The sequence below is a fragment of the Gasterosteus aculeatus genome, chromosome 7 (assembly GCF_964276395.1).
Source record: "Gasterosteus aculeatus chromosome 7, fGasAcu3.hap1.1, whole genome shotgun sequence".
NCBI classification, from domain to species: Eukaryota; Metazoa; Chordata; class Actinopteri; order Perciformes; family Gasterosteidae; genus Gasterosteus; species Gasterosteus aculeatus.
Window position 1 is genome coordinate 5,632,535 of NC_135694.1, and position 16,936 is coordinate 5,649,470.

At 46.4% G+C, this 16,936-nt stretch overlaps 1 protein-coding gene and 1 long non-coding RNA gene across 2 annotated transcripts; one reads left to right on the top strand and one right to left on the bottom strand.

Annotated features, from left to right (window-relative positions):
- Positions 1 to 2,123: 2,123 nt before the first annotated feature.
- Positions 2,124 to 4,496, bottom strand: LOC120813380 (uncharacterized). Its single transcript, XM_078107434.1, has 3 exons — positions 4,489 to 4,496; positions 3,684 to 3,743; positions 2,124 to 3,522 (listed from the first exon to the last, which is right to left on the bottom strand). Exons 1-3 carry the CDS (start codon positions 4,494 to 4,496, stop codon positions 2,193 to 2,195), a joined length of 1,398 nt encoding a protein of 465 aa, XP_077963560.1. The 3' UTR covers positions 2,124 to 2,192.
- Positions 4,497 to 6,448: 1,952 nt separating this feature from the next.
- LOC144410309 (uncharacterized) lies at positions 6,449 to 14,278 on the top strand. The gene is made up of 2 exons (XR_013468276.1): positions 6,449 to 6,564; positions 13,400 to 14,278. It is a non-coding gene; the product is annotated as an uncharacterized LOC144410309 (long non-coding RNA).
- The last annotated feature ends 2,658 nt before the right edge of the window (positions 14,279 to 16,936 follow it).

Below are 16,936 nucleotides of genomic sequence, written 5' to 3' on the forward strand. Positions count from 1 at the left end.
GTGCAGCTGTTGTGGGTGCTGCAGTTGTAGGTGCAGCTGTTGTGGGTGCTGCAGTTGTAGGTGCTTCAGTTGTGAGTGCAGCTGTTGTAGGTGCAGCTGTTGTAGGTGCTGCAGTTGTGGGTGCAGCTGTTGTGGGTGCTTCAGTTGTGGGTAGGGCAGTTGTAGGTGCTGCAGTTGTAGGTGTAGCTGTTGTAGGTGCTGCAGTTGTGGGTGCAGCTGTTGTGGGTGCTGCTGTAGCTGGAGCTGTTGTGGGTGCTGCAGTTGTAGGTGCAGCTGTTGTTGGTGCTGCTGTTGTAGGTGGAGCTGTTGTGGGTGCTGAAGTTGTAGGTGGAGCTGTTGTGGGTCCTGCAGTTGTGGGTGCTGCAGTTATAGGCGCTGCAGTTGTAGGTGCTGCAGTTGTAGGTGCAGCTGTTGTGGGTGCTGCAGTTGTAGGTGCAGCCAATGTGGGTGCTGCAGTTGTAGGTGCTGTGGTTGTAGCTGGAGCTGTTGTAGGTGGTGCAGTTGTAGGTGCAGCTGTTGTGGGTGCTGCAGTTGTAGGTGCTGCATTTGTCGGTGCAGCTGTTGTGGGTGCTGCAGTTGTAGGTACAGCTGTTGTGGGTGCTGCAGTTGTAGGTGCTTCAGTTGTGAGTGCAGCTGTTGTAGGTGCAGCTGTTGTAGGTGCTGCAGTTGTGGGTGCAGCTGTTGTGGGTGCTTCGGTTGTTGGTGCAGCCGTTGTGGGTAGGGCAGTTGTAGCTGCTGCAGTTGTAGCTGCAGCTGTTGTAGCTGGAGCTGTTGTGGGTGCTGCAGTTGTAGGTGCAGCTGTTGTTGGTGCTGCTGTTGTAGGTGGAGCTGTTGTGGGTGCTGCAGTTGTAGGTGGAGCTGTTGTGGGTGCTGCAGTTGTAGGTGGAGCTGTTGTGGGTCCTGCAGTTGTGGGTGCTGCAGTTGTAGGCGCTGCAGTTGTAGGTGCTGCAGTTGTAGGTGCAGCCGTTGTGGGTGCTGCAGTTGTAGGTGCTGCAGTTGTAGCTGGAGCTGTTGTGGGTTCTGCAGTTGTAGGTGCAGCTGTTGTAGGGGCTGCAGTTGTAGGTGGAGCTGTTGTGGGCGCTGCTGTTGTAGGTGCTGCAGTTGTAGGTGCTGCAGTTGTAGGTGCAGCTATTGTGGGTGCAGCTGTTGTGGGTGCTGCAGTTGTAGGTGCGGCTGTTGTGGGTGCTGCAGATGTAGCTGGAGCTGTTGTGGGTGCAGCTGTTGTAGGTGCTGCAGTTGTGGGTGCAGCTGTTGTTGGTGCAGTCGTTGTGGGTGCTGCAGTTGTTGGTGCAGCCGTTGTGGGTGCTGCAGTTGTTGGTGCAGCCGTTGTGGGTGCTGCAGTTGTTGGTGCAGGCGTTGTGGGTGCTGCAGTTGTAGGTGCTGCAATTGTAGCTGGAGCTGTTGTGGGTTCTGCAGTTGTAGGTGCAGCTGTTGTGGGTCCTGCTGTTGTGGGTGCTGCAGTTGTAGGTGCAGCTGTTGTAGGTGGAGCTGTTGCGGATTCTGCTGTTGTAGGTGGAGCTGTTGTCGGTGCTGCTGTTGTAGGTGCTGCAGTTGTAGGTGAAGCTGTTGTGGGTGCTGCAGTTGTTGGTGCAGCTGTTGTGGGTGCTGCTGTTGTGTGTGCAGCTGTTGTGGGTGTTGCAGTTGTAGGTGGAGCCGTTGTAGCTGGAGCTGTTGTAAGTGGTGCAGTTGTAGATGCTGCAGTTGTAGGTGGAGCTGTTGTGGGTCCTGCTGTTGTGGGTGCTGCAGTTGTAGGTGGAGCTGTTGTGAGTGCTGCAGTTGTAGGTGGAGCTGTTGTTGGTCCTGCAGTTGTAGGTGCAGCGGTTGTGGGTGCAGCTGTTGTGGGTGCTGCAGTTGTAGGTGCTGCAGTTGTAGCTGGAGCTGTTGTGGGTGCTGCAGTTGTAGGTGCAGCTGTTGTTGGTGCTGCTGTTGTAGGTGCTGCAGTTGTAGGTAGAGCTGTTGTGGGTGCAGCTGTTGTGGGTGCTGCAGTTGTAGGTGCAGCTGTTGTGGGTGCTGCAGTTGTAGGTGCTTCAGTTGTGGGTGCTTCAGTTGTGGGTAGGGCAGTTGTAGGTGCTGCAGTTGTAACTGCAGCTGTTGTGGCTGCTGCAGTTGTAGGTGTAGCTGTTGTAGGTGCTGCAGTTGTGGGTGCAGCTGTTGTGGGTGCTGCAGTTGTTGGTGCAGCAGTTGTAGGTGCTTCAGTTGTGGGTGCAGCTATTGTAGGTGCAGCTGTTGTAGGTGCTGCAGTTGTGGGTGCTGCCGTTGTGGGTGCTGCAGTTGTTGGTGCAGCCGTTGTGGGTGCTGCAGTTGTTGGTGCAGCCGTGGGTGCTGCAGTTGTTGGTGCAGCCGTTGTGGGTGCTGCAGTTGTAGGTGCTGCTGTTGTAGCTGGAGCTGTTGTGGGTGATGCAGTTGTAGGTGCAGCTGTTGTTGGTGCTGCTGTTGTAGGTGGAGCTGTTGTGGGTGCTGCAGTTGTGGGTGCAGGCGTTGTGGGTGCTGCAGTTGTAGGTGCTGCAATTGTAGCTGGAGCTGTTGTGGGTGCTGCAGTTGTAGGTGCAGCCGTTGTGGGTGCTGCAGTTGTAGGTGCTGCAGTTGTAGCTGGAGCTGTTGTGGGTTCTGCAGTTGTAGGTGCAGCTGTTGTAGGGGCTGCAGTTGTAGGTGGATCTGTTGTGGGCGCTGCTGTTGTAGGGGCTGCAGATGTAGTTGCTGCAGTTGTAGGTGGAGCTGTTGTGGGCGCTGCTGTTGTAGGTGCAGCTGTTGTAGGGGCTGCAGTTGTAGGTGCTGCAGTTGTAGGTGGAGCTGTTGTGGGCGCTGCTGTTGTAGGGGCTGCAGATGTAGTTGCTGCAGTTGTAGGTGGAGCTGTTGTGGGCGCTGCTGTTGTAGGTGCTGCAGTTGTAGGTGCTGTAGTTGTAGGTGCAGCTGTTGTGGGTGCAGCTGTTGTGGGTGCTACAGTTGTTGGTGCTGCAGTTGTTGGTGCTGCAGTTGTAGGTGCAGCTGTTGTGGGTGCTGCAGTTGTAGGTGCAGCCGTTGTGGGTGCTGCAGTTGTAGCTGGAGCTGTTGTGGGTGCTGCAGTTGTAGGTGCTGCAGTTGTAGCTGGAGCTGTTGTGGGTGCTGCAGTTGTAGGTGCAGCTGTTGTTGGTGCTGCTGTTGTAGGTGCTGCAGTTGTAGCTGGAGCGGTTGTGGGGGCTGCAGTTGTAGGTGGAGCTGTTGTAGGGGCTGCAGTTGTAGGTGGAGCTGTTGTGGGCGCTGCTGTTGTAGGTGCAGCCGTTGTAGGTGGAGCTGTTGTGGGTGCTGCAGTTGTGGGTGCAGCAGTTGTAGGTGCTGCTGTTGTAGCTGGAGCTGTTGTGGGTGCTGCAGTTGTAGGTGCAGCTGTTGTTGGTGCTGCTGTTGTAGGTGGAGCTGTTGTGGGTGCTGCAGTTGTAGGTGGAGCTGTTGTGGGTGCTGCTGTTGTGGGTGCAGCTGTTGTAGGTGCTGGTGTTGTAGGAGCAACAGTTGTAGGTCCTGCAGTGGTTTGTGCTGCAGTGGTCGATCCTGTTGATTTTTCAGCAGTTGTAGATATTAGTTTTTTTTAGAAATATTGTATTAGATTTTGGCCAAAATTCCAGTTTTTCTCCTTCTGTTTCAAAGGAATTTGTCGGCTCTAATTGATGGACAAGTCATTCTAGCAGTGGAGTTTACATCAAACAACTTACCCGTTAGAAACAGTAACATGAATACTGTCTGTTTGAGATCCATGTTGTTTCCCACTGAATCTATAAACAAAATTACAAAGAGACATTCTCATTGATACATTATTTAAAACGTACGTATGCTCTTCGGTTATTACTGTACATAGTATTCCGTTTTCTTTTTTAACAGTTAAAAATCCATGACTGTTGCAGACATGTCCATTCCTTAAAATAGTATGATTAGATGTAGAAACTTCAATACACAGAACTTTTAAATGAAATTCTTCACGTTATGAGCACTTGTAACAATTCTGTTAGGCGATGTCTTCTCATTACCACTGTGCATCACTTCTGTTCTTTATTACGCGTATATCTTGTTTAAATCCTTAACTGGAAAAAATACGAACAGAGTTTAGGGAAAGCCCCTGAGTATGAGCGGCCGAATATGCATTCAATCTGACCTTCGAATCTATGGAAGCATTTTGAATCAAACTATGTTAGACCTTTTTTTGATACAGACTTACACACATTTAAAACCAATGAGAACAATACATTGCAATGCTATGTTTGTAAGTTTCATGACGGACACAGTGATACTCGACATTCATACCAAAGCCAATGTAAGTGAATCACTGAGGAAAGCAGTTTTGATAGTACTAACGGCCATTGCATAGTCCTCAGTCACACAGTTTCTTGTGTCGCTGAAACTCATTACATTATAACTTTATTTTTGTGTAAAATAACATTTCCATAAAGCGTCATTATTGTAGTTCAGCTGAATGCACATTAACCTTAACAAAGGGATTTGTCACAGCGCTGTACGTCCTACCCTGTCATTTCTCCCTCTCTCACCACCCAATCAGTTCATTCTCTACCTGCTAGTCACATTCACCTTGTCAACCCAATCACACTCACCTATCTACCCTATTCACTCCCTTCAGTATTTAAACCCCAGTCACTCACTCATTTTCTGCCAGGTCGCTCTCACTTTTTCCAACCTTTCTACTGCGACAGTAGTTGGTTTATTAACTGTGTCTGGATTTGCTAGCGTAGTATCGAAGTATGATAGAAAACCAGTATAATTGATTAAATTAACGTTACTTGGATAGGCGACACAAAATGAATTGGTAGAGGACCTACAAGAGCAGCACAACGGGTTTAAAATAAATTTGTTAAAGATTATTAAAGCTTTTGCATAAATGTTAACTTGCCCAATCAGCTGGGTAAATCAGCCTCCTAACGACTGTAGGTATCAACAGTATTCCTACGGGTTTGATAGTGTTGAACTGAAACTTTACAAAAAAGACTAAATTGCCTCCTGAACACAACATCCACTTTCGCAAAAAATACGCCTTTTAGGGTAAATGGACCAATGTTGACATTATTGTGACTGGATTTTATAAATGTACTTGCCCAAAATGAGGTCTGCTTTCTGAAAATGATTTCAGTATTTTTATAATTCAGTCCAGTTCACATAGATGAGATAGCAAAACGTTTACATTACATTACAGGTCATTTAGCAGCCGCTTTTATCCAAAGCGACTTACACTTTAAAACCATGGCCTTTTTTCACATTTTTGTCTGGGGAGCAATTAGGGGTTAGGTGTCTTGCTCAGGGACACTTCGACATGGAACATGGGGCAGCCTGGACTCGAACCACCAACCTTGTGCTGTCCTTGTCCTTCTCTAACCCCTGCGCCACAACGACCCCCGTTTACCTGGTGTGACTGTCAGTGCTTAGTGCTAAGTGCTTAAAACGTGCATTCATTCAAATGAACCATTTACAAAATAAACCAGATAGTCCAGATAACACAGCGGTTCCCAAACGCAAGAATGCCGCGGCCCAATTTGAAATTAAAGCCTTTTAAGTGCGCCATGGAGTGCGGCAAATGCGGTATATTTACTTTAATACTACAAGAGGGCGCCCCGTTTGTTGAACAACAACAGGCGGACAAGAGCAGCCGTTTCGAGCGAGAGCCTTATTGTTTTATTAATCTGTCCGTTTAAATTGTTTGTGCTTCATACAACTAATGTTTCACATAACTAATGTGCCACATCATAAATATTTTTATATTAATTTCAAACTTTTAAAAATTGAAAATTAAAAAACGTTATTTATTTATTGTAAATGACCTCTCGCGGCCCACCTGCAGTACCTTCGCGGCCCACCAGGGGGCCGCAGCCCACACTTTGGGAATCGCTGGTCTAACGTATGTCGGCGAAATAGTCACAGTAAACACAGTGCAGTAAATTGAATACATTTTGATTTTTAGTGATGTAGTATTGTTTAAATGAGTTATGCAGTGATCCCCAACCACCGAGCCGCGGACCGGTACCGGTCCGTGCGCCATTTGGTACCGGGCCGCACCACAGAAAGAAATATATATTTTTTTTTCTGAAAAATGTTTTATTTTGAAAATTGACCAGATTCTCTCCTAATTATGTGCGCTCGGCCCTCTTGACATATGATCCAAGCGTCACCAAGCGTTTTCTCGTTTTTTCTCGTTTTTCTTCACGTTCACGGACGGCAGTTTCGAACAGAGAGCACGCGAATACTACCCTCACCCCCCCCCGCCCGTCGGTCGGTCCGCCAGCAACGAATATCCCCCCCGCCGCGTTATTCCGCCGATCTTCTTGACCGGTACGCCAAATATTGTCTGACATGAAAACGGTCCATGAGGTAAAAAATGTTGGGTACACAGGTACAGGGCCGGATGTACAGGGGAGCAAGGGGGGGGGGGGGGGGGGGGGGGCAATTTAATGAACAATTTAATTACTAGCCCCCCCCCCCTCAAATGCTACGTCCCTGATTCAAACGTGCAGAGCACACAGCGAGTCTGCTGCGGAAGGTGCGCTGGTCCTGCAACCCGACTGGAGAGATTGAGCTGCCCCAGAGCCTCTGAAGGTGAAGTGAGTTTCATCAGGTGTAGTTTAAACATAAGTTTAACTTAGTTACATTTGTAATGAATGTATTGTATGAAAGAGGATTCAGCATCAGCAAAAACAGCGAGTCTATTACGTTAGCCAAAATCAGTGGTCATAAGTTATCGGTCCCCACTCCCTTGTGATTTGTAAGAGCACCCTTCCCTTCGATTGGCCTAATTTTGATTTTAGTAAAGACAAGAACAGCCCTTTTTGAGAATGTGCTAGTTAAAATGGTACGTGGTCGCATTTGTATTGTGCCGCACAATACACAACCTCCTAAGTCAATGACGCGCGAAAAACTCCCGGTTGTGTGCGCTTGGTTTATAAGTGCATCTTGATTTGCTAGCGTAGTATCGAAGTATGATAGAAAACCAATATAACCGATTAAATAAACGTTACCTGCATAAGCGACACAAAATGGATTGATTGATGAACAGGTTTAAGATACATGTGTTAAACATTATTGAAGCTTCTGCTTGAATATTCACTTTCCTAATATATTTGATTTTTGCTTCCATAGCGTTGACTGAAACTTCACAAAAAACGATTGTATTGACTCCCTAACTCACAATCCATTTCCACAACAAATCAGTCTAATCAGTGTATATGGATCAACTTCATGACAGTATTATGACTGGATTTTAAAATGTACTTACCCACAATCAGGAGCTATAAGATAAAACGTTGTGAATTCCTCCTCTCTTTCTGCTTTCTGAAAATTATTTCAGTATTTTTATAATTCAGTCCAGTTCACATAGATGAGATAGCAAACCGTTTACCTGGTGTGACTATCAACATCGATGAAAGCCTTTATATTGAAACAGGATAAAGGCCAATGACGTCAATCGTTGACGTCTTTTACTTTACTGCCACAAAAAACAAAGCACATTTTAAATTCCAGCTGCGAATCTTTCAGAACACTCCCTTATGTTGTCTTGTCAAATGCTGGTACATTCCACCTGTGCTAATGTTAGAAGAAGTTTTTCCAGTATGACGGTAGAACAAAGTAGTAATTATAGATTTACAAATAAAACAAATAGTGGTGACGCAGTAATGGAGCATGCCTTGAATCACTATTTTTAATAAAATATTAAAAAATATTATAAGAATGTGATTATAAGAAAAACAATGTTTTTTGTTTTTGAACGTACAATTGTAGTATACTGTTTTTACATTACATTACATTACATTACATGTCATTTAGCTGACGCTTTTATCCAAAGCGACGTACAATAAGTGCATTCAACCATAGGGTACAAACTCAGGAGAACAAGAAACAAGAAAGTGCAATTTCCTCAAATAAGCGAATTTACAATTTGCTATAGATGAGTGACGTCACAAGTACAATTTAAGTGCTGCAATTTGTTAGTCTTTAGTCGAGGTAGAGTCTGAAGAGGTGTGTCTTTAGTTTGCGGCGGAAGATGTGAAGGCTCTCTGCGGTCCTGATGTCTTCAGAGAGCGCGTTCCACCATTTCGGCGCAAGGACAGCGAAGAGTCGAGACCTAGTCGAGTGTTTTGCTCTCAGTGAGGGAGGGACGAGTAGTTTTGCAGATGCAGAGCGGAGAGTGCGGGTTGGGATGTAGGGTTTGACCATGTCCTGGATGTAAGCTGGACCCGATCCATTCACAGCATGGTACGTGAGCACCAGTGTTTTGAACTGGATGCGGGCGGCCACCGGTAGCCAGTGAAGAGAGCGGAGGAGTGGAGTAGTGTGGGAGAATTTCGGAAGGTTGAAGACCAGTCGAGCTGCTGCATTCTGAATGAGCTGCAGAGGTCGAATGGCGGTGGCAGGGAGACCTGCCAGGAGGGAGTTGCAGTAGTCCAGGCGGGAGATGACAAGAGCCTGAATCAGTACCTGCGCTGCCTTCTGAGTGAGAAGGGGACGTATTCTCCTGATGTTGTAGAGCGTGTATCTACAGGATCGCGTTGTCGCAGTGATGTTGGGAGTCAGGGAGAGTTGGTTGTCGAGTGTGACGCCGAGGTTCTTAGCAGTCGAAGTGGGCGTTAGCACAGAGTTTCCAAAGTTGACTGTCAGGTCCTGGGTAAGCGAATCTTTTCCGGGAAAGAGAAGTAGTTCAGTCTTGTCGGGGTTGATTTTCAGATGGTGGGCGGACATCCACTGAGAGATGTCAGTTAGACAGGCAGAGATCCGAGCCGCCACCTGGGTGTCCGAGCGAGGGAAGGAGAGAATTAGTTGGGTGTCATCGGCATAGCTGTGGTAGGAGAAGCCATGCGAGCGAATGACAGCGCCAAGAGAGTTGGTGTAAAGCGAAAACAGGAGGGGACCCAGCACGGAACCCTGAGGAACTCCAGTAGTAAGAGGACACGGTTCCGAGACAGATCCTCGCCAGGTTACCCGGTAGGTGCGGCCATCGAGGTAGGACGAGAGAAGGGAGAGAGCAGAGCCTGTGACACCAAGTTCTTGAAGGGAGGAAATAAGGATCTGGTGGTTGACCGTGTCAAATGCAGCAGAGAGGTCCAGAAGGATGAGGACAGAGGAGAGAGAGGCGGCTCTAGCAGTGTGGAGTTGCTCAGAGACAGCAAGGAGAGCAGTCTCTGTAGAGTGGCCTGCCTTGAAACCTGACTGGTGGGGGTCAAGGAGGTTGTTACAGTGGAGATAAGAGGAGAGTTGATTAAAGATAGCACGTTCAAGGGTTTTGGACAAGAAGGGAAGAAGAGAGACCGGTCTGTAGTTGTTTTCTTCAGAAGGGTTGAGGGTGGGTTTCTTCAGGAGAGGGTTGACTCTTGCCTCCTTCAGAGAATTGGGAAAACAGCCAGATAACAGAGCGTTGTTGATGAGAAAGGTAAGGAACGGAAGAAGGTCAGGTGCGATAGATTGTAGAAGATGTGATGGAATGGGGTCAAGAGGGCAGGTGGTCGGACGGGCAGAGGTTACTAGGGTAAGAATTTGGTTAGGAGAGAGGGCGGTGAAAGAGGGAAGTGAGGGCGAAAGAGGTGAGGTCGGTGGGACGCGAGAAGTAGGTGGTGGGTTTGAGAAGGAGGAGCGTATGTCAGCTATTTTCTTGGTGAAGTAGTTGACAAAGTCTCCCGGAAGAAGGGTGGAGGGGGGAGGAGGGGTAGGGGGTTCGAGGAGATTGGAGAAGATCGAGAAGAGTTTTTTGGGGTTAGAGAATGAGGATTCGATTTTGGACTGGTAGAAAGAGCTTTTGGCAGCAGAGATAGAGGCAGAGAACGAGGAGAGGAGAGATTGAAATTCAAGCAGGTCGTCAGGTCGTTTATATTTACGCCATCTCCTTTCCGACGCTCGCATGGTGGCTCTCATGGCACGGACCGGTTGAGACAGCCACGGAGCCGGAGGGGATTTGCCAGTCCGTCGTGTCGTAAGAGGGCAGAGAGAGTCTAGAGAGGAGGAAAGAGATGAGAGGAGAGTCTCTGCAGCAGCGTTCGGATGCAAGAGTGAGAAGGAGTCAGTTGAAGGGAGAGCTGATAGAACAGAGGATGCCAGCGAGGAGGGAGAGAGGGAGCGAATATTGCGACGAGCCGGTATAGAGTTAGTCAATGAAGGAGGTTTGTTAGTTATAGAGAGTGGAAGGGAGTAAGAGATGAAGAAGTGATCAGACACATGAAGTGGAGTTACAGAGAGGTTAGTGGTAGAGCAGTTTCTAGTAAAGATGTAGTCAAGGTGATTGCCGGCTTTGTGAGTAGGAGGAGAGGGAGTGAGTGACAGAGCGAAGGAAGAAAGTAGGTGTACGAGGTCAGATGACTTCTCTGTCTGGATGTTGAAGTCACCCAGGAGGATGACCGGAGGACCATTTTCGGGGAAATTAGACAGGAGAATGTCCAATTCTTCCAAAAAATGACCTAAGGAGCCTGGCGGACGGTAGAGGACAATGATGGTTAATTGTACCGGGTGAGTGATTGTTACAGCATGGAATTCAAAGGACAATGGGGTGGATGGTGGTAGAGGGTAGAGAGAAAAGCTCCATTTGGGTGAAATGAGTAGACCTGTGCCACCACCCCTACCAGTGGGCCTGGGAGTGTGGCTGAAGGAGAAGGCGGAGGAGAGAGCGGCTGGGGTGGATGTGTTCTCGGGTGTGATCCAGGTCTCGGTCAGAGCGAGGAAGTCGAGTGACTGCTGGATAGCAAAGCCGGAGATGAAGTCAGCCTTGCGAGTCGCTGACTGGCAGTTCCAGAGACCTCCTGTGACGAGGTGCTGGACGTGTGAGGAGCGGGTGGGATAGGAGAGAGAGGAGAGGTTACGATAGAGAGCAGATCTAGCCCGAGGCCTGTAGTATCTGCGGGAAGAGATTCGAACAGGCACGGGTGAAGGGGTCAAACACATTATTAAAAATAGCAGAAGAAGGCGCCGCATTCAGCCGCCCCGAAGACTGCCACGAAAGACTCCTTTGTCTTTGTTCTGCTCGTCTTCGTCCTGCGAGGATAAGATAACGCTGAAGCTAACGCTTCCTACGATTTCTAGTTAAATACTCCCTCGTTAGTGGAAGTCGGCTGCGGCTGCGCTGGCCGCTCCCCCGTCGTTTAGGAGACAAAAGGTCGATTGGCCTCGACAGAAACTCCTCAAAATGCAAAGCACCAATAGCTTGACACCCTAATCAGTGAACAAACACCATGTGGTCTTTTGACAAAATGAGAGTTTAAGGATACAAGTCTTATTTGCTTCAGAAAACAAGGCAAAACAGACTTAGATCAGGTCAAAACCTAGCAGAGTTAGGAGGGCACACTGGCAGTTAACTTAATAGTAGAATCTAGAACACAAACTGGCACTAAAAGACTGAAAGAGCTTGAGCAAACTAGCAACCAAGATTACTTCAAACAAAGAGAACTGGTCATGTTTTGATAAAGACAAGTAAGTAAACAGTGCATTATCAAGATACAAGTCTTCTTTAGGGTTCTACCCTATTTTGTTTTTTTAATCCCTCTAGACAATGTATTCTAATCATATGATTTCATGAACATACCAGTTAGTTACAGAGTTACGATGTAGGGAGAATAAAGTGTTTAATTATTTGTTGCTATATCCCAATTATTCAGCACTTCTCGATCAATGAATGAACAAAATAGGATTCAAGTTTTTCTAAAATTAAAACTCGCCCATAATGAGTCATTGAGCTTCTAAGTTTTAGGTAGCAGTAAGTCTGATGGTGCTTAATGAAATTCCACAATAAAGCATTAAACTTCCTCCTCATCAAATTATGAACTTACTGAAAGAAGAGTTATAGCGAACAAATGACTCGTATTTATAATTTGTCTGCGATCTTGCTTCTCAAAAATAAACAAGGAACTAGCTCCTCTACTTCTATGGACCATCCCACTTTACATACCTATTCATGTACTTACTTCAAGTAAAAAATATAAGGAAAAGTAAAAGCCTTGGCGTTGATTTGGTCGTTGCAAACAATTTCAGGTGTATGTAGGTTCAGTGCCTGTAATAGTTTATACAGACCACAACCCTTTGACGTTTTTAAACTTGCTGTCCGAATCCGATACTTCTAAGATGGCCCCTGCTTCTTCAGTCGTACTGTTTGGATATACGTCACATTAAAGGGAAGGACAATATTGTTGCTGACGCATTGTCCAGGGACCTATGTCCGTAGTTGGGATGGCATAATCTATAGGTGTGCACCACACAGACAGAAAGTGATGGCAGCTGAGATCAAATACATGCTGGACAACAACATGGCAATTCCATTGTCATCCAGTTGGGCGTCACCCTGTCTGCTGGTTGATAAGTTTGACACGTCTCCTAGATTCTGTATTAACTATCGAAAAGTAAACAAGGTCACTAAGTCAGATTCATTCCCATTACCTCGAATGGAGGACTGCATAGACCAGGTTGGTGCAACAAAATTTGTGAGCAAGTTCGACTTGTTGAAAGGGTACTGGCAAGTTCCTTTATCTTCTCGTGAAGGCTGAGCGGTGTATCTTGACGATGTAGTCATCTTCAGTAACCGGTGGGATACTCATGTCCAGCGTGTCCGTGCTTTGTTCAGTCGATTAGCTGAGGCACGACTCACAGTCAATCTGGCAAAGTGTGAGTTTGCCAGGGCGACGGTGACATATCTTGGGCGAGTGGTCGGACAGGGGCATATGCGTCCGGTTGATGCAAAAATCAGAGCTGTGGTGCAGTTTCCTGCTCCAAGTACGAAAAAGGAGTTGATGCGGTTCCTTGGCTTGGTCGGCTATTATAGGAGCTTTTGTAAAAACTTTTCGACGGTGGTTGCGCCACTAACTGATCTGTTGAAGGGCAAGGTGAAACTTGTGTGGCCTCCTCTCTGTCAAAGTGCATTTGAGAATGTGAAAGCCCTCCTGTGCTTGGCTCCAGTCCTGTCTGCACCATGTTTGGATGAACCGTTTAAGATCCTGACAGATGCCAGTCAAGTGGGCGCAGGGGCAGTATTATTGCAGGAGGAGGGGGGAATTGATAAACCTGTGTGTTACTTCTCAAAGAAGTTTAATTCATATCAGAGAAACTATTCGACAATAGAGAAGGAAGCGCTGGCACTTATTTGGGCGCTGCAGCATTTTGAAGTTTATGTCGGTACGGGGGGAAAACCAGTAGTTGTGTATACCGATCATAACCCTTTGACATTTTTGAGTTCGCTGCACTGCCCAAACCAACGTCTGATGCGGTGGACTTTGTTTCTGCAAAGTCATAATTTAGACATAAAACACATTAAAGGCAGAGACAATATAAAGGCAGATGCTTTTTCTCGTGCCCCTGTGGGTTAAATGGTCTGAATTGTAGTGGTAAGGGTTAATGTTTTGGATTATAAAATGTAACTCCTGTCATCCTTCACTCTGTTCTCGTCTCTCTCTTAAAATGCTTCTTTTAGGTGCCTGGTTGCAGAGCTGGGGCGTAGTTTCAATGTGGAGGGTGCTACGGTAGTATGTTTTTTTGTTGTTTTTGGAGTTTGCGGTGATCCCTGTTGGGACCCCGTCTTAAGAGGGGAGGTGTGACAACCAATGGTGTGGAGGCAGCAGCCTTCCAATGAGATTTGATTTTGGTGATTGAAGGCACCTGGGACAGGTGCCCTGCGATTAGAAATCCCCATGTTCATCCATTCATTCTGTCGGTCTCTCCTCTCTCTAGCAGACGTCCGGTGTGGCAGGGCAGCCGCCTGTTGAATCCTGTTTCCTTTTGGTTGAATGCCCTTGACAACACCCATCATTTACACTTTACCCTCATGCACATCCTACACTACTGATAATACTGACATTCACATCTCATCTGGAATGGTTGTGGCTTTTCGTTGTTCTTGTGTTAAATAAAGAATATGTTACACCTCGTAAACCAGTGCAACTCCAATCTTGTCATGGCCCAAAGAGCCAGGTCGTGACACATAATTGCTTTCAGCTGTGTTGGAAGGTGATATATATGCTGTAAGGTAAGCACGTTTTTTGGGCTGTAGATGTCCAGGTTCCGGTTGGGAACCTGTCTTTATGGGGGGGGGACTGTGACGACCGCAAGGGCCTCTGCCGTTTGTGTTCGTCTGTCTGTCTTGCAGGTTCCTGGGAGGCATCTGGCCAGTGCGGTCAGCCTTTAAGAGAAGCCCAACCGGATGCATTGGCAGCCATGCTTCCTCAAGACACCTGGTGTGACTGGGGCATGGTGGCCTACGAGAATGCCTTCTGTGAACGTTATTTGTTCCTTCTTTTGAAAATGCATGGTTTATAGTTTTGGAATAAACCTCTTTCTGTTTAAAAACCCTTAACTGCCGTAGTCATCCGTCATTTGTTGCGGTCGAGGCGCCAGACCGTAACAAATATATTACATACCATTCACCTGACTGTTGAAGAAACGCCTCTGTTTTTGAATGGGATAAAAAGCCCTTGCCATGATTCACACCATGCTATCCTTTCAAAAAAAGAATTTATGTTTCCATTCTACGCTCATAATTACGCTCACCCCACCTACTTCTGTTCTACATTTTTCTATCCATAAAGGTAATGGCAAAGAAGTTCCTTTGGAATGACAAACAATGACAAATGAAATGAAGATAGATCTTTAGTTTGTTGTACGGAGTTAAAAGATGGCCAACTTTGATTAAAAAAAATCAAAAGACGATACACATATTGTTTATGCAATGATATTCACATCATGCAATATCCCTCTTACATTATCTTTTCTTACCTGCAGGTAAAATCTACTAGGTTTATCAGGATAGTGGCTTATTACAGTATTTTACAATCGCTATGTACATGTTTTCAATACTTTTAATAGTTTCCTAAACTCTTGACACAGCACAACATCCGTCTGTGTTGGCTGTACAATTAACACATTTCTTGTTGCTTTGACACAGAATGTACATTCCACCCTGTAGCCAGCAGGGGGCAGGGTGGCGCTGTTCTGCTTTAGACAGGCTTTACGGCCGAGAAAGAATTTGCGACCACAACGTTGCGAGTGACGATTCCTCATTCTGCGGAGCGAGGCGCAATGACCAGACCTGTAAGAGCTGTGTGTCATTTATGTGTAAACCGCCTACATGTGTGTCCGGTCTACGGAATCACCATCATCTGCCTACTTGGTACCAATCCTGGTACCTGTAACATAAATACACATTTAAAATGCTTGAACTTCTTTTACACACAAGCTGAACCAAAACAAATCGATTTTTCCTGCCAAATTTACGAGTGCTTTCACACTGTATGCCAGCGGATCAGGGGCGGATCTACAGGGGGGCAACGGGGGGCAGCTGCCCCCCCACTTTTAGAGCCCTGCCCCCCCCCAGCTGCCCCCCTTTGATGAATCAAAAAATAAAAAATCAACCCGCCATTATGTCCACACAAGCTTCTCAAAACAGTGAACTAAACAATACATTTACCAAAAGTGAACAATTTGATTACTAGCCCCCCTCCCCCCTCAAATGCTACGTCCCTGATTCCAACGTGCAGAGCACACAGCGAGTCTGCTGCGGAAGGTGCGCTGGTCCTGCAACCCGACTGGAGAGATTGAGCTGCCCCAGAGCCTCTGAAGGTGAAGTGAGTTTCATCAGGTGTTGTTTAAACATAAGTTTAACTTAGTTACATTTGTAATGAATGTATTGTATGAAAGAGGATTCAGCATCAGCAAAAACAGCGAGTCTATTACGTTAGCCAAAATCAGTGGTCATAAGTTATCGGTCCCCACTCCCTTGTGATTTGTAAGAGCACCCTTCCCTTTGATTGGCCTAATTTTAATTGGACTGATTTTATTAAAGACATGAACAGCCCTTTTTGAGAATGTGCTGGTTAAAATGGTACGTTGTCGCATTTGTATTCTGCCGCACAATACACAGCCTCCTAAGTCAATGACGCGCGAAAAAACCGGTTGTGTGCGCGGGTGCCGGGTGGCCAGAGCGGACATGGCAGGTGAGAGCGGTCCTATGTGTTAAAATGTGAAAGCAGTTACCGACGACGCAAAGTAAGCGTTTTGTACTGTCTGCCGCCGAGAACTGTCGATTAGCCATGGTGTCGAGACTTAACCCGCCATGAAGATGCAGAGGGGGGCGTCAGCCCGCGAAAGTGTCCCTGATTTGGAGTTGGGAAAGTTGGCAACCCTAATTGTGCGATTGCTGCAGTTTGTAACTTATGTTCAAAATTAATGAGTACATCATGAATCCATTTTACAAACTGTTTTTTTTACTTAACTTGAATCACTACGCCTATAATAGGTGTTTATATTGTGACGATTTTATCCCGGGGTCGGCTCGGCTGCGGCGGAGTTACCCCGTGCCTGCGTGATTCGCCATAGGCATTAACTGAGTGAAGTAGCTCCGGCTACAGTGTTCTTCCGCAACACTTGCGCATTGTGCACACACAGACAGCAGCATGCCAAAATACAGTTCTCTTTCTTACTTGAACTTACAAAACTTACAACACACACAATTATGCACAAACAAAATGTCCATTTGTTGAGTATCTTTTTCATAACATAAGAGCAGCAGTCTCACGGTGAACGTGAGAGTTGTGACAAAATGAGGCGCGTGTGAGATCTGCGTCTCTGTCAGCTGTTCTTAAAGAGACCGCAGCCACTAAAGCTTTCTGTCAGTAAAGCTAATCACAGAACAAAAACAACAGAGAACATTTCTCACTGCTCTTGACTAAAGAACTTCATGAATAATTTATGCAGTACAGGCTGTTTGATCACTTTATTCAATTTTGATACGTCCGAGGCCCCCTGTTAGACAGTAAGGGCTCAGGTAAATATGACATCTTTTTTTTTTTAACTATTATACTCTTGAGACAAAGTAATAATTTACATTTTAAAAGATGCAGCTTTGTTTTGTTTGAACAATGTTTAATTCATGTTGTGAATTAAAAACCTTAAGTTTAAAAGTGTTTTTGTGTTTGTTTTGTTAAAGCGATTCACATATAAGGATTCCCATGTACCG